This window comes from Ailuropoda melanoleuca, chromosome 3, assembly GCF_002007445.2.
Source record: "Ailuropoda melanoleuca isolate Jingjing chromosome 3, ASM200744v2, whole genome shotgun sequence".
NCBI lineage: Eukaryota > Metazoa > Chordata > Mammalia > Carnivora > Ursidae > Ailuropoda > Ailuropoda melanoleuca.
Window position 1 is genome coordinate 30,806,171 of NC_048220.1, and position 17,406 is coordinate 30,823,576.

General features: G+C 44.4%; 1 protein-coding gene across 27 annotated transcripts in view; it reads left to right on the forward strand.

Annotated features, from left to right (window-relative positions):
* ARHGAP26 (Rho GTPase activating protein 26) overlaps positions 1–17,406 on the forward strand; it is a 463,548-nt gene that overhangs the window by 427,345 nt on the left and 18,797 nt on the right. For 11 of the 27 annotated variants that reach the window (XR_004624052.1, XR_004624053.1, XR_004624054.1 and 8 more), the window contains exons 21-22: positions 8,508–8,783; positions 14,494–14,585. Coding sequence is in view for 15 of the 27 variants with exons in the window: in XM_019795170.2 (XP_019650729.1) it covers positions 8,508–8,783; positions 14,494–14,585 (368 nt within the window). In the remaining 12 variants the exon portion in view is untranslated. The other 16 variants (XM_034656197.1, XM_019795195.2, XM_034656196.1 and 13 more) reach the window with 10 other exon arrangements.

A 17,406-nucleotide genomic window follows, 5' to 3' on the forward strand; every position in this document is an offset into this window, starting at 1 on the left:
CTACCCTCAAGTTTAACAGAAAAGAATACTCTGTGCATTCAGTATTGTGCAGTGTGTGGCACAGGGAAGGTATTTGGCCCTCTTAACCTCACTGGTCCTTTCCCTTGAGGTTTTTTTTCCTGTGCATTGAGCAATTGAACTGGAACTGTTGTCCAGGCATCTTTACTTCCAATCCAGAGTTTTCCCTTCTGCCTCCCATTTCCGCGTTATTATACAAGAAAAGTTTCAAATTATTGACTTGGAGAACCTTAAGGATGACAGATGCCCTATTCTAAGATTTTGAATTTTGTTTGAATCACGGAATTATTTTTTTAATGTTTTTTTTTATTATATTATGTTAGTCACCCTGGTTTCTGATGTAAAGTTCAATGATTCATTAGTTGCGTATAACACCCAGTGCACCATGCAATACATGCCCTCCTTACTACCCATCACCAGTGTATCCCATTCCCCCACCCCCCTCCCCTCTGAAGCCCTCAGTTTGTTTCTCATAGTCCANTGTTTCTCATAGTCCATAATCTCTCATGCTTCATTCCCCCTTCTGATTACCCCCCCTTCTTTATCCCTTTCTTCCCCTACCGATCATCCTAGTCCTTATGTTCCATAGATGAGAGAAATCATATGATAATTGTCTTTCTCTGCTTGACTTATTTCACTTAGCATTATCTCCTCCAGTGCCGTCCATGTTGCAGCAAATGTTGAGAATTCGTTCTTTCTGATAGCTGAGTAATATTCCATTGTATATATGGACCACAGCTTCTTAATCCAGTCATCTGTTGAAGGGCATCTCGGCTCCTTCCATGATTTGGCTATTGTGGACAATGCAGCTATGAACATTGGGGTGCATATGGCCCTTCTCTTTACTACGTCTGTATCTTTGGGGTAAACACCCAGTAGTGCAATGGCTGGGTCATAGGGTAGTTCAATTTTTAACTTTTTAAGGGACCTCCACACTGTTTTCCAGAGTGGCTGTACCAACTTGCATTCCCACCAACAATGTAGGAGGGATCCCCTTTCTCCACATCCTCTCCAACAATTGTTGTTTCTTGCCTTGTCTATCTTTGCCATTCTAACTGGCGTAAGGTGGTATCTCAGTGTGGTTTTGATTTGAATTTCCCTGATGGCTAATGATTTTGAACATTTTTTCATGTGTCTGTTAGCCATTTGTATGTCATCATTGGAAAAGTGTCTGTTCATATCTTCTGCCCATTTTATGATTTGTTTATTTGTTTCTCATATATTGAGTTTGAGAAGTTCTTTGTAGATCTTGGATACCAGTCTTTTATCTGTAGCGTCATTTGCAAATATATTCTCCCATTCTGAATCACGGAATTATTTGCCATTCCCACCACACTCCATTTGAGTTTAAAATTTGTTCAAAACTTATGCTTCAGAAATGTTTGAGAAAGCCAGAAAATGGAACTACGGCCCTGTAGATAAGTTGAACTATTTTAAAAGCAAATTATTTAAAAACTATTTTAAAAGTGATTGTCTATAATTTCTAAGGCCTTCAGGGGATTTCACCATTTTGTCTCATTAAACTAAGAATCAGGACTCTGCCATTGTCAGGATAAAAATGCATGTTAAAATATATTAGATGAGGGGAAGAATCTAAATACTGTGCATCCTGGTAAAAGTTAAAAGAACACAGAATGATAATAACTTGGGGGCATGTGTGTTTTTCCTCTTGTTAGGTTGTTAAGCACATGCTGAAAATTCATGAGGTTGGGACATATCTAGGATTTCTGTGTTGTCACAGCTTCAGCAGACACATGTAAAGAATATGTGGTCAGTTGTTTAACAAATTAAAATCATTTTTTGTGTCATTTGCTCTGATTCGCCACTATCCAGTTTATCAATATTCCTTTTGGCCCTCTTTCCTTGGCTGAGGTTTGATACCCCTTCTTTTTTTATGGCACCTTAAATCAAGACATAAAGGGATATCTTCTAAGGAAGAAGAATTCACCAATTTGGGATTAGATTAAAAAGGATTTTATTGGTTTTCGTGGAATTTTCTCCTCTCATTATAGGAGGAAAGGAGGAGGGGGGAAAGACAAGCATTCCCTGTTGGATTTAATAACACCTTCCTATTCTGTACCTAATTGAGAAGAGAGAACTAATGGTGCATTAAGGTCAGCCCTGGGCTAGTGATCTCACAGGTCTTGCCCACCAGGCCCAACACACACGACTGGGAACCTGTGCTGTAGAACACAGTCCAGTGCCTGGCAGAGAGGAGCAAATGGCAGTTTTTTGACTTCTCCATAGTACACACCTGGCAGAAGACTGTCTGGACACTCTTGGGTACCTCCTCCCTCCTGTTTAGTCCTGTCTTTTAAGAGCCCCGGAATAGACTGACTGTCCACCACTTCCACTTTCTCTTGAATCAGCCACACCATTTGACCAGGGCTCTAACTCTCCAGGTTGACATTGTCTGTCTCTCTGTCTATCTGCTTGAGTCCTTCCCTATACTACCTTCTTGGCAGAATGCCCTTTGGAATATTAAACACTGCTTTCAGATGGNTGGACACTCTTGGGTACCTCCTCCCTCCTGTTTAGTCCTGTCTTTTAAGAGCCCCGGAATAGACTGACTGTCCACCACTTCCACTTTCTCTTGAATCAGCCACACCATTTGACCAGGGCTCTAACTCTCCAGGTTGACATTGTCTGTCTCTCTGTCTATCTGCTTGAGTCCTTCCCTATACTACCTTCTTGGCAGAATGCCCTTTGGAATATTAAACACTGCTTTCAGATGGAAACAATAAGAGAAGGGAATTGTATTCATTTTTACATCACTGGAAATGCTAGGAAAGAGTAGAGCCCAAGGAGGGGCGCCTGGGGGCTCAGTCATTAAGTGTCTGCCTTCCGCTTGGGTCACGATCCCAGGGCCTTGGGATTGGGCCCCGCATCAGGCTCCCTGCTCAGTGGGAAGCCTGCTTCTCCCTCTCCCACTCCCCCTGCTTGTGTTCTCTCTCACGCTGTCTCTCTCTGTCAAATAAATCAATAAAATCTTCAAAAAAAAAAAAAAAGAGTAGAGCCCAAGGTAACCTTTTTCAACTTAAAAAAAAAAAAAATCTAGGGGCGCCTGGGTGGCACAGCGGTTAAGCATCTGCCTTCGGCTCAGGGCGTGATCCCGGCGTTGTGGGATCGAGCCCCACATCAGGCTCCTGTGCTGTGAGCCTGCTTCTTCCTCTACCACTCCCCCTGCTGTGTTCCCTCTCTCGCTGGCTGTCTCTATCTCTGTCAAGTAAATAAATAAAATCTTTAAAAAAAAAAAAAAAAGTCTAATTTTTTTTAATGATGCTTCCTTCACCTGGGGTGACAGTGAGAGGGAAGGGACAGCCCCCATGCATTGTTGGTAGGAATGCAGTTCAGCAGAACCTTTCTACACAGCTATTTGCTAGACTGTATCAATACCCTTAAAAAAGACTCCTAGCCTTTGACCCACTGATTTAACTTCGAGGAATTTATGCTAAGGAAATGAATACATTCGGTGATCCTCAACAAGGATGCGAGTTGCACCGCTATTTATAATAGCTAGAGGGGCATAATAATCTGAATATACACAATAAGAGAAAGGTTGCATCAATCAGGGTATATACCATATGATAAAATACCCCATAGCATTTTAAGAATATGATAGCAAAGGCTATTTAATGACATTCGAAGATGTTTTATTAAGTGGAAAAAAAAAAAACCCCAGACTACTATGTGTGTAGTTTTATTCCTCCCAAAATGAGGAGATATGCCAAGATATTAGCAGTGATTATCAGCGGTTATAAATTATGACTGTATTGCTTTTTCTTGGTTTTTGGTATTTTTCAAGTTCTCTACAAGGCCATCTATAATTTGAGTATCAGAATCTTTAAAAATTCGCATTCTTCTTAATGGTCAGCTTACTGCTCATCTTGCTCCAGCTCAGGTTTTAATAGCCATAGAGTAGAGACCAGCCCGCATCTGCCACATCCATGATGAGACTGGGAACCTGCTGGGGCAGCCCTGTCCATAGTAAGGCAGGCATGCCCTGGCTGGTACACCAGACGTTCCATCATTCAAGTGAGTCACCACAGAAAGGTGTCAAGCCGATGATAATGCCACACACTGTACTTGAACTGTTGGCCACAGCTCAACATGCTGCCAGGCCTTTGAGCCTTATCTTCCTAAACCATTCTTTCTTCACTGCCCAGTGAATGTCAACAGGACTGACTGGGACCGTATGACTCCTTTTGAGGACACTGTGGACCAGCAAACTAAAGTTGATATAAGCCTTCCAGTTGAATCCAAACTAGACCAGCAAATGTTCATTCCCCGCTCAAGTTTAAGCTCTTGTTGTTGTTGTAGTTGGGCCTTAAAGGGGGAGGGGAGGGTGGTGGGGCACTGGCAGAATCTCAGCAGTGAAAAATGTGCTGGGGCACTCAGATACTCACAGCGTGACTCTGAGGATGGTAGAGAGGCTTTAGGGGTTCATCTGCTAAGATTGTAGTTCAAAATTATTTTCTCCTATCCTAACTTTAGTCATTTGTTATCTTTGGCCTCAGTAGGAAAAGTGAGAATTATCATGATAGAAGCTTCAGAGCCAGTACCAAAACTGACCCTTTTATTGTTTGTGTGTTTTGTTTTAATGTTTTTTAAGGGTGAGATTTTGTTTGTCTGCTATTGTCATTTTTCAGTAAGCTATAGCCAGACACTTTAGAAGTGAAGAGGAATGAAAGATTATACAGGCTTGGGCCATTAGCATCATCGTGTGATCTTATTTACCACACTTTTGTACTCTGAGTTGTATCACAACTAAAATAAAATGTACCCTTGCTTCTTGGAGGAGTATTTATATATTATTGTCATTCTTTTGCTATAGACATCCGTCATTAAATAAAAACGTTCTGTAGTATTGTTGATCCATAGTGCTGTGGGTGATTGCATGCCCTCTCCTGAGAGGTGTGCGTCCAGACCCGTCCTCCATCCGCTATCATATTTCCGATGCAGTTCTTCTCTGAGTCTCCAATGGCACACAGCCCATTTAGTTAAAAATGTAAACAGGAGGGGCGCCTGGGTGGCACAGCGGTTAAGCGCCTGCCTTCAGCTCAGGGCGTGATCCCGGCGTTCTGGGATCGAGCCCCACATCAGGCTCTTCCACTATGAGCCCTGCTTCTTCCTCTCCCACTCCCCCTGCTTGTGTTCCCTCTCTCACTGGCTGTGTCTGTCTCTGTCGAATAAATAAATAAAATCTTAAAAAAAAAATGTAAACAGGAAATTGTTTTCTGGCTGTAGTATTGTTGATCATGAGTTTTATTGACATGATTCTGAGCACAAATGAATAAAAAGCGTAAGTCCATCAGTAGTTTAAAAAATCAGAGTACTGTGGAGTGTGCATTTTATTGCTACACTAAAATATAGTAGTCATAAATTTTGAATTGTGGTCATTTTGTAGCAAATAGATGTCACTGCTATGAATAAAACACAAGCAAACAAATGAAATTCTATTAGTTGTTAAAAATGACAGTCAATACTACAATAATTGACATGGAGATTGAAGAGTAAGTTCTTATAATGGTTTCAAATACCCTGAAATTCCAACCGCACCCCCAGATAATCTCAGCCATGTACTACCGGCCAAGAGCCACTTAGATATGCAAGGATGTGAAAAACATTCAGAACCCACATTGTGTTCATAGAGGTATGTCCCCAACTATGTCTTTAGCCAAAGGCATAATTCTTGTACAAATGAGATAGGAAGCTGGAGGTGTTTCCTACTTATAAAAGCCACTAAAAAGAAAAAAAGAAAACAAACAAACAAAAAGTCCTAAGGACTTTTTAATTATCCTGTGCTGACCACTGACCAGAGGAACAGATGAGTTCAGGCCTCTTGGCCTGAGCTGCTTGCTCTCTTGAACTTACAAATTGTCCCTGGTCAGAGCTCGGGTTCCTGGGCTGGGCTGCAGTTTGGAAGTCATGGCCAGGCCTTGCCTACTAGGTCATTATCAAGAGGGGAGGGTTGTGGGGAGAGGCCTGAAAAAGCAGGGTCTTGCTTACCAGCTGCAGCTACAGAAGAAAGTGAGGACTGCATAGTTAAAATGAAGCAGCACTTTCTCCCAGGACTCAAGACAGAGTCAAGTGGGAGCAGGTATTCAACTAATAAGGGAGTAACTTATCCCTCAGCTGCCAAATCTTACTGCCTTATGTTATAGTTGTTTTTTGGTCTGTCCGATCCTGTTAAATACTTTGGGAATTCTTGAGGTTAGGGGCCTTGGTAAATGCTAAATTGTATTTGTTTATTTTGTTTGATCAACAGTATGCTCAGTAGCTTGTCTTTGCTGGATTATTTGAGCAAAAGAGAAAAAAGCCATACTCTTTGAATTTAATCTCTTGTATTATATGAATTCCATCTGCTATGTGAATCTACCAGAGAGAAGACTGGAGGCAAAATTGGGGGAATTTACAATGTGTTGAGTCTTATTGAGTCTGTCTGTTGCTATATTCCCATTTTCCTTTGCAAATGTGGCAGGCATCTAAAGGAAACTCATAAATCAGTGGTTAAGAAGGCTTCTAGTGCTATGGCTGGTCTATAAAGAAGCTTGGCACAGCATAAAGGAACAGAGCCAGTCCTGCTACCCTAGAGGCAGGACACTGTAATGGCCAGAGCCAAGGGCTTAGGACCAGGGGATCGGGGTCTGAACCTTGGCCCTGTCACTTACAGGCAAGCCTCAAATTGGCCCCAAGTTTCCACATCTGTGAAATAAGAATCGTATTGTGCATCTTGGCTTGTTGGGTAAGTTAAATGAGATTTATTCATTTACTTACTCAGTAATTATTTCTTGAATACTTACAGGCACTATTTTAGGCATTGGAGATAGATCAGTAAACAAAATGGACAAAAATCCCTGCCGTTGTAGAATTTATGTTCTAGAAATATAAGGCACATAATAGCATTAAATAAGTGTCTTATTCATTTAGTCCGTGGATTTCTGGTGAACTCATGTGATGGGTTTTTACTGTATATTTCCATGAGAATGCATGTTACAACCATAGATAATTAGGACCATTATTAGGTCTCATCTCTGAATTGAGAATGGCCCATTAAGTAGAACATTTATGTGTTCTTGGTAAATCCCACAATGTTTAGAAAGTCTGTTGCACTGGAATTGGATTGCTGTCATTTTCACCTCTATAAAGTGCTTGGATCAAACATTCCAGCAGTCGGCTGAGGCTCAGGACTGCAGGTGGTGTTGTGGCTGGGTGATTTCCACATTGTTTTCTCAGTCATTGGTCTTTGCACTATCTATGATTTATTGTGATTTCATGGAGTTGCTAAGATGTTTGTGTAATTTGTAGAAATAAATCAAAGGGCTAGCATGACCAGTTAAAAGTCACAAGCTGTATTTTAGTGAGTAATTTTAACCTTTCCTCTGCAAACTTTTGATCAGCTACCCATCAAAGAACAAAATGACAGATTTAAGGTTTCAGTTCCTCATTTTTTTTCATTGCCTTCCCTGTGGGGCTTTTTCTTAGAGCATCACAATGCCCAAAATCCATGAAAAGACAAAGGGCAGGCCTGGAAAGCAAAGCTCAGAGGAACCGCAGTGCTGTGGGTGATTGCATGCCCTCTCCTGAGAGGTGTGCGTCCAGACCCGTCCTCCATCCGCTATCGTATTTCTGATGCAGTTCTTCTCTGAGTTTCCAATGGCACANGCTGTGGGTGATTGCATGCCCTCTCCTGAGAGGTGTGCGTCCAGACCCGTCCTCCATCCGCTATCGTATTTCTGATGCAGTTCTTCTCTGAGTTTCCAATGGCACACGGCCCATTTAGTTAAAAATGTAAACAGGAGGGGCGCCTGGGTGGCACAGCGGTTAAGCGCCTGCCTTCAGCTCAGGGCGTGATCCCGGCATTCTGGGATCGAGCCCCACATCAGGCTCTTCCACTATGAGCCTGCTTCTTCCTCTCCCACTCCCCCTGCTTGTGTTCCCTCTCTCACTGGCTGTGTCTGTCTCTGTCGAATAAATAAATAAAATCTTTTTAAAAAAAAAATGTAAACAGGAAATTGTTTTCTGGCTGAATGGCCTGTGTGGCCCAGAAAAATGGTCATTTTTGCTGAGACCCAACTTTAAAAACACTCACACAGCAGTGGAAGCTGAAGGCCTCTTAGAAGCTAGCCCTGCCCCAGGTGGGCTGGTGCTAGGTTACGAGTGGGAGCTCACGTACGTGGGCCCAGGGCATCTTCCACCAGTGGGCAAGGACACAGTGGACACCATCGAAGAAGCTCCTGTGACCTAGAAAGCAGCTGTTCTGCAGGGCAAAGAGACTCCTTAATACTCCAAGGAATTGCGGAACAGGCGCTACTTGGAAAACACCGAGGTCTGGCCTGGAGAAATGTGACTTGGCACTGACGACACAGCCTGGGTTTCAGTGCTCCTCGTCTGCTCCAGCTCCCCATCATTTGGCCTCCCATGAACCTCGTGCTCCCATTGTGGTTTCCCTGTGTGCTGACAAGTTTTCTGGTTGTTGTGTCTTGCAGCCCCCCGAATCCAAGCCCAACTTCACCCCTCTCGCCATCTTGGCCCATGTTCTCGGCGCCATCCAGCCCTATGCCCACTTCATCCACGTCCAGCGACTCATCCCCCATCAGGTCTGTTGCAGGGTTTGTTTGGTTTTCTGTTGCTGCCGTTGCTCTCTCATTGGCTTGGTCCTCTCTTCATGCAGTGTTCAGCCTCCTCGTCAACTTTGTTCCCCGCCATCCAAACCTGCACTTGCTTTTTGACAGGCCAGAAGAAGCGATTCGCGAAGACTCCAGGTAAAATCACGGATGATGACCGATCTATTCCCGTTTATCCAAAGCCGGTCAGGGACAATGGGGGTGGCTAGCCTCTGCCCTCCTGTGATTCCAGCCTAAGAGATCGAAGCCGGGAGGGACCATGTGCATGAACCAGCATGGCGTTTTCCACGTCTTTCTGAACCCTTCCTCCAGTTTCTGAATCCATGATGCCTGGAGTTTGGGGAAAGAGTGCCTCCTGGATAGGCCTCTGCTTGGATTGTTCTCTGAATCATGGAGCTTTCTCTGTGCTTTGGTATAATATCAGAGTGAACGGTGCTGAGACACATACTGGCCTTTTCTTCCCTCATTTTTATCAGGTAGCATCAGGCAGCATTTATTTGTAGGGTTGGACTATTGGCCATTAGCACTGACGCCTAGTTGCTAAGACCAGAGACGTGAGAGAGAGACGAATGTAACAGAATAAGGGATGGAGATGTGAAGCGGTGTCTCTTTAAATCGTCACGGCTGCCTCCTTGCTCTCTGTGCTCCAATCTCTGATCTCCATGCAGCATGGACCCTTACCGCTCATGGGAATAGGTAGCACCTCTTTCTCAGAGTTGATCTAGTTCCTCTCCTCTGGTTTGAGGATGTCTAGACTTAATTCTTTGCACTTCTTTAAACTTTCTAAAGTTTTTTTTAAGCTATTAAATTTTTTGAAGTTTTTTGAAGCTATTTAAATTCAAAAAAAATAATTAATTAATAAAGATGTCCTGCATAATCTCTCTGCTATGCAGATCCTAAGCCTGTGTCTCTCCCAAACTTAGTCTCTGCTTGTAGACAACCAAAATGTAGAGCCCGGTTATAAAGCATCATGAGCACTTGGAGCCTTGACAGTATTTTCTTGTCTGTCTCATTCTCATAGCTGTTTGTTTGTTTGTTTCTGAAGGATGGGTCCAGCAGAGAGGCTTAAATAATTTATAACATGAGTCTCACTTTTAAAAAAAAGAAAACCCATGTTATTTATATATACAGGTGTATATATTAGTTTATTCTCCTCCAGGTACTTTCCAGTCTATCATTGCATTCTGTCATCCTGTGAGAATGAGAGGAGAAATGGCCTGAACCGTCTTATAGAGAAAGAAAACTAAGGCCCAGAGAGTGGACTGCACAGTCACACCAGTGGATGAGAGCCCTTCCAGAGTTCAGGACTTCTTGTCCTCAACTCAGCACTCTTTCCTCCAAACATATGGGTGCCCCCAAACCTAAGGTTCCATACCACTCCCAGCCCCAGAGCCTGGCCTACACTTCCTAGTTTTCTATCTAGCTTTGTGCTGGGAGGTGGGAAAGATAGCTTTTCCATATGCTCTTTTATCCTCCCCCCCCCGCCGCCTGGGAATAAGGTTAAAATTCAGATCATATTTTTCTGACACTCAAGTAATTTCCTCATTATTTCTTAGACATATTGGGCACTTTGGGAGACGTTAACTTTCTAGGACGCGAGATATGGCATGGATCTAACCAGAGCCGTTCGATCACTCATTGCCCCATGAAGACCTGAACCAGAGCAAACTACCGTCACCTTCCAATATGCCTCACTACTCATAAGAGAGGCTTGGTTATTAGCAGAATGTGTTTCCTTCATTTTGAACAAAGGGAAGTAAAATCCTCAAAACACTGGTCCCTTGAACAGAATGGGCTGGGGGACTCAGGATGGTAGAATCACTCAGGTAAAAGACTGAACATATTCTGTACTTCAAGGGTATTTATTTTTTTGTGTTTCTGAGTTTGGAGGCATGTTGCCTGTCCAGTATCTCCACTTCTGTACTCCCTTCCATCACCAAACATATTTTCGGGGTGTTTTTCTTTAGCTACTCCTTTCTCTCTCCCAAAGTATTTCGTGGTTGGCAGAGCACAGTGGCAATAGGATCTGCTACCCTAGTAGGGTAGGTTATGGCAGGGTAGGTAGGCGCCACCCTAGTGGGGTCATGGTTATTCAGTACTCCCCACTCTGGCCATCATTAAAATAGCACCATTTGGATGACACTATTCCACAGCACTTTAGGAATCTGCCATTTTGAAATAGGAAAGGCAGACTAGGGCTTGGAATCATCTGTCACAGAGCCAAGGTGAGCACAGATAGAGACCTTGCCGGGAGCTCGACCTTCAGACCTAGCCAACAGAGAGGATTAAAATCCCCTAATTGCCATTGTGGTATGCAGCTAAGAGGTGAGGGTGTATCTGTTGTTCAGGTCCAATGGGGCCTTGCCCCCAAATCCACTTCCAGAGCGTGAAGCTTCAAACTTCCTTCCCCTGGCAGAGCTTTTAAAAGTAAATACTTAATTAGACCTAATAAATGGTCCCCTGAACTTCTACATAATGTCTCTTCTGGAAATGACTCCCTCTCCCCTCTTCCAAGCATTTTTAGTCCTTGTTAGTTCAAGTTCAGGAAGGAAGATGCCTTTGATAGCACAGCAGAGGAAGGTTCATAGAGGCATATTCCCTTCACATTTCCCTTTCTTGTCACCCCTAGAGAAGCTCCCAGCCCCTAAACCATAACTTCCCTTTACACAGTGGTCCTGATCAAGCTGTTGCATCCTGCCAGTCTAGCTGGCCCCACCTCCCTGTAGTGTCATCTGACGGACAGTGGGTCGTCATTTTGCAAGGTTTGCAAGGGCATTTGAGGGAAGCTCCTCTGAGTGCTTTCCTGGCCATGTGCCATGCTCAGAGGCGAAAATTAAAAATGAACCAGCAGAAGGTTCCAAACTTGTTCATGCCCTTGAAGGCCAGCTGAGGTCTGAAGGGCACTGCTTCAGGAGCAGCTGAAGGCACCTCAGGCCCTCTGTGTCCAGCATTGAGATGCACTGCAGAGAATGGGGAGCTAGAGAGCCAAAGATGCTTCGTGGGAATTTTTAATTTTTTTTTAGTCAGAGCCAAAGCCTACGAACACAACCTCTGTGCCAACAGGATCTGTTTTGGTAGGAACCCTACCTAAAGCAAACTGCTGGGGCTTTTGAGAGCGAATATAGCATAGGGCGCTGGACCTGTTGGGCTGACAAACTTTTAAAAATATAAGACTTTCCCCAGGATAGAGTTGCCAGATTTAGCAATTGTTTAGCAAATAAAATGAAAATACAGAATACTTAGTTACATCTGAATGGTAGATAAATGGCAAATGATTTTTCTTACTATAAGTATGTCCCATGTAGTATTTGGGACATACTTCTACTAAAAAAGTATTTCTCGTTGATCTGAAATTCTAATTTAACTAGGTGTCTTGTACTTTATTTGGCAACCTGGTCCTGGGGAACAGGAATAGGAGGAGGTCTCAGGGGAGAAGACCCTCTTATAGATGGTCAGTCACCTGTTAATCTTAGAAAAAAGCAAGACCCTTTCCTGAACTTTGTTTTTATTTTTAATGGGTTATTTTATTGTCACTTGATTCACTTCCAGAAGCCTAACATTAATGGAAAATTTACTGCTCTTGAATGAGAAAATTCGGCACCTGAGACCATTTCCTCTGCTTGATTCCTGCTAGATACCCCCCCCCACCGTTGGCTTCCCTGGTTTGCCCATTTTGCCCCATTCCCTTTATTTAATGAAGTTAATAAGTAACCTCTATTAAAATCCAGTTGGAGGAGCCTTGCCTCAGATAATCTTACCCTCATCTTTGATTTTTCTCAACCCTGGTCTCTGCCCACCTGCTGTGCCCTGTCCTCTGGGGACAGTGACCCTGGCTAGTGTCAGATGGATTCTCCTTCCACCTCCCAGGCTCTCCTTGCCTGCCAGTATGGGGTTTGGGCCATTTTATCACCTTTTACAACCAGCCAACTCCTCCTCTCAGCTCCCACTCCCTCAAAAACAAAACAAACTATTTTGCCCTCCATGGAAAAGTTGCACAATGAATGTTTGGCCCTTGCCAACAACATGGAGACTTCGTTTAGTTAGATCACAGAACATGCCGCTGGTGCAGAACTGTATTCTGACTTTATTGACAATTATACCAGAACTGTTTTCTACTCAAAGCTCATGAATTCTGATGGCTCTTCTTTCCTTCATTCGTTCAAGCAGATCTACTTCATTTTCTTCCACTTTCCCAATTTTCTCCCACCTGGCCATCATCTGTTAGCCACTAGAAGATCAGAGAAAAGAACAGTAAACTATGCCCAGCAACAAATTCTGGATAGTCATTTATTGTGATCACTGTGCACAGCAGAACTTTTAAACTGTCTTTCCTTCAGTTTTCATGGATCCAAGATTAGACGTTCTAGATGCCTGGTCCCAGTATAAGTGTCCACCCATCCATCCGTGGCTCCTCTTTCTCAAAGGGAAGCTGGATTTGGTGACTCTGAGAAATAACAGTTCCATAATGACCCAAGACCCCTGCCTTTTCTGATTTTGTCTGGGCTTAACTAAGACTAGCCCTTCCTCAGCTAAATCTCAGCCACTGGAAATCCGTGTGCCACAGGGCGTTTAGCATCACTGGCTCCTGGAGGTTTTCTGTTAGTCACATGAAGCTAACGTAAATAGTATCTCCCTGGAATAATGGTTTAACCTAGAGGACCTACTTGCTCTTTTGTTTTTCTGCCTTGGAGCCCCTAAATGTGCTTCTTCAGAGGGCTCAGAGTTAGAAGAGATTACTTTTAGCAAATAAAGAGCCAGCTTCTGACCATTAAATGTCATTTGTCTTGTGACCCTCGAGAAGTCCATAGATCATTTGAAACTATTTGGATATCAAAGCAAAAATTGATAGAGGGTAATAGGATTTACCAGTTCTTAAAAATTTACTCTTTAGAGCATGGCTTAGCAATCTGTGGACCTTGGGTCAAGTCCAGCCTACCACCGGTTTTTTCTAAGTTAAGTTTTGATGGAACGTAGTCATACAAATTCATTTACATGTTGTCTATGACTGCTTTTATGCCACAAGGCAGAGCTGAGTAATTGCCACAGAGACGGTAAAGCCCACAAAGCCTAGAATATTCACTGCTAGGCCAATTACAGCAAGAGTTTGCCAACCCCTGCTCTAGAATGGTGGTTCTTAGCTCTCACTGCATGCTAGAGTCACTTTGAGAGCTTTTCAAAAATGATTTTGATGCACATATATACGTCATGTTCCCTCTCCCTTCTTCCTCCCCACGCTCCCCACACACATTCATGTAAGTACTCACACGCACAACTTATCTATTCCCTGCCCTACCCTGGGGGTCGGGGAGTTCCAGCTCTGGAATCCTGCTCCACCAGCCCAATGAGAAATAAGTAACATCTGGAAGAGAGAATGTCAGCCCATGGCCTAGAGCCGAAACATGGCTTTGTTAGAATTTCTCCTTTTTGACTCACTGAGCATTGCCAGTTTTCAATAACGTCTGTTGGGAGTGTTCTCCAGAGCAAATAGGGAAGCTCTTTCCTGCCCCCCCCCCTTTTCCCAAACTACTCCTGCTCCAAAAATGGGTCCCAGCCTGTGCTCCCACTGTTCAGGTGTCGTAACTTCTAAGCAGAGTTTCACATGGCACAAGGTGACCCCACAAGAAGTGTGGTTTCTCGGGGCTTATGGCTTTTCTCTGAATAATTCTCTTTTTCTCTGGTGACCTTTGCAACTTTTCCACCTCATGTTTTGCCATCTGGCTACCTTGTCAGGCTGTTGCCGCAAGAGACAACGAGGTGGCTTGCAGGGAAGGGGAAGAGGAGAGATTAAATATCTGGGGCTTTCAGAAGGTTTAAAAATACTGCTAAATAAACTCCTGTTTTCACACAGCACACCGTTCCGGAAGGCGAAAGCCTTATATGCCTGCAAAGCTGAACATGACTCAGAACTCTCGTTCACAGCGGGCACGGTCTTCGACAATGGTGAGTTTCTCATCCCCTTGCAGAGCTATGGAAGGGGTGGGGGAACAAATACATAACTGCAGTTTTCAAATTTCCTACCCCCCCAAAAAAAAAAATACAGTCTCACTTGAATGGGTAAGACTGAAAAGAAGTGTGTGTGTGTCGACAATGGTGAGTTTCTCATCCCCTTGCAGAGCTATGGGAGGGGTGGGGGAGCAAATACATAACTGCAGTTTTCAAATTTCCTACCCCCCCAAAAAAAATACAGTCTCACTTGAATGGGTAAGACTGAAAGGAAGTGTGTGTGTGTGTGTGTGTGTGTGTGTGTGTGTGGTGGGGTCTTTCCCCAAAATAAGAGAGTAGCAGCAGGATTTCTGGAGGCACCGTCAAGAGTGGACAGTGTACTGAAGTCTGCATTTTGACAGACGCGGCCTCATGGAGCAGTATTGGACGTGAAAGGTGATTGTGTACCTGGACAGAGCTCCGCCCAGCACTTGGCAGTGGCTTTGAGGGGCTGGGGGCTGGACAGAGGATAGGAGACAGCAGAGCAGAGAACAGGGATCCTACAAGTGGTCAGCTCTGTGTGGAGACTGGGGCACACGTTCTGTGCCTCTCTTCCTCTTAGGTTCAGTGGCATTCACTCTCCATAGTAGGGGAGGCGTATTTCCAGGCTAATGGGGCACAGGGCAAGCTCGGAGTCAGTGCGCCTCCCTGCAGGCCTGCTTGTCCTCCCGCTGATGGTTGGGAGTGTCGAGTAGACTCCCTCAGTGCCATCTCCCCAAATACTTCCAGCTGTCCTGCTGGAGTAGCCTGTGGGAAAATGGATTCGGGGCACCTGCACTGTAGGACTGGGAACCAGTCTTACTTGATGTACCTTTTCTTGTTGTTTTTTGTTTGTTTTCCTCTGTAACAAAAGGAAAAGGTAGTATTTTTTAAAGTGAGTATTGATGTCATAATTTGTCATAACTTATCATTTACCTGAGAGAAAAATCAGGATTCTGGGAAAAAGCCAAAGTCTCTGTAGTAGCTGAGATTTTTGCCAGATGAAGTTCTCCTTTGGGGTTAATCTTTCCGGATCCTTGGGTGAAAGGGTCCTTTGTTTTGCCCACAGGAGAAACCCAAAGCAGCTGTCTGACTTCAGGAAGCGGACGTTTTCTGGGACTGCCTTCTTGACATCTGGTGGGGTGGTGGCAAAGTTCCTGAGCAGGGCTGAGTGCATGTTGCCCAAGTGCTCCCCTTCAGGGCTGAATGCCCCACTTTGGCCTAGGTCACACCTCCTGCCACCTGCTTGAGAGCCAGAAATACAGGGCAGCCAAGGCCCCCACCTTGAGTGCCTGAGCTCTAGATTCAGGCCACCAAAGCACAAGTCCTGGCTTGACCACCTGCTTCTTTGTGAACTCCAGCAGTGACAACCTCTCTGTGCCTCAGTTCTGTCCTCTGTCACATAAAGATAAGAGGGTTGTGAGGGAGAATTGCATTGGTGCACATTATGTATTTAAGATAGTACTCAACACATTAAGCATTCAGTGTTATTATTATTATGATGATAATTGCCATCATTATGCCCCTCTCAGAGCCTGATGTTCTGGTAGTTCACGGTGACCCTTTTATATTTGTCCCTCCTGTAACACAGGCCTGGCTCTTGGCTGGACAGTAGGTACTGCACCTTGACTCTCTGAGTCCCGGCTATCTGTAGCAGCCTCTAAGCCAGAGCAGAGATGGACTTCTGGGGACAGCCTTGAGTGCATCCCCATGCAAAGGGGCAGCCCCCTGTGTGCCCAGCCCCTGCATTCAACGTTGCAGAGGTAATAATTAGGCATGGGGAGACAGAATGAGGGACAGGTCACAGAGCACCTGGGGGATTCCTAGGTCACACTTAGACCTTCTCAGCCAGCAGGGGCAAGGGCAAGCCCATAACTGTATGTGGCCTGCTGGGCGCACGTCCTCTTTTATGGTTCTCTAAACCCCAAAAGCACTGTCCCTAAACCTTTGCTCCATTAACTTTCATTTGGGTGCTTTTTATACCCAAGTGCACAGCCAGTGAGCCCATCTGCCTCTCCTGTCAGCAGCTAGAGCATTCAGCCCTGCAGAGCTGCGGGGATGTGGGTCCACTGAAGGCTGTCCAGAGCCATGTCACTGACAAGTGTGCTGTGCCCGAATAGGCCCATGTGATGGAATCCCAGCCCAGCCATAACATGGCTCAGTGTTCTCAGCAGACAAACCCGCGTGGGCTGCATGCAGGCCTTCTGTGTCCTGCTCTGCCAGCAGAGACGGGCCTTCTGCCTAGAGATGAGCAGGATTTGAGACATTCCCACATTTACAGGTGAATCCAGCATTTAAAGTCTGTCCTCTGAACTGCAATTCACTGCTCCTGGGGGCAAGGGACTGTCATGTTCCTATCAGCTATTCACTGTGACCGCACAGAGGACCCCTGATCTTAGGGGCAAACTTGGTCTAAACTCGCAAAAGGTATGTGTATTATGTGTGTATCTTGTTTGTGACTCCTTTTTTTCAGTGCAGCCCTCTTCCCTTTTTTTTTTTCAAACAATTTTATTGAGATACCCACATACCATACAATTTGCCCATTTAAAATGTACAATCCATGGTTTTTAGTATATTCAGAGTTGGGCAACCATCACTACTATCTAATTTCAGAATATCTTCATTACCCCCAAAGAAACCCTGTAGCCTTTAGCAGCCATACTCTATTTACCCCCAGTCCTGCTCCATTCAGCCCAGGGAACCACTCATCTACTTTCTGTCATTATCAATTTGCCTGCCCTGGGTATTTCATATAAATGGAATTACACAGTATGTGGTCTTTGTGACTGGCTGCTTCCAC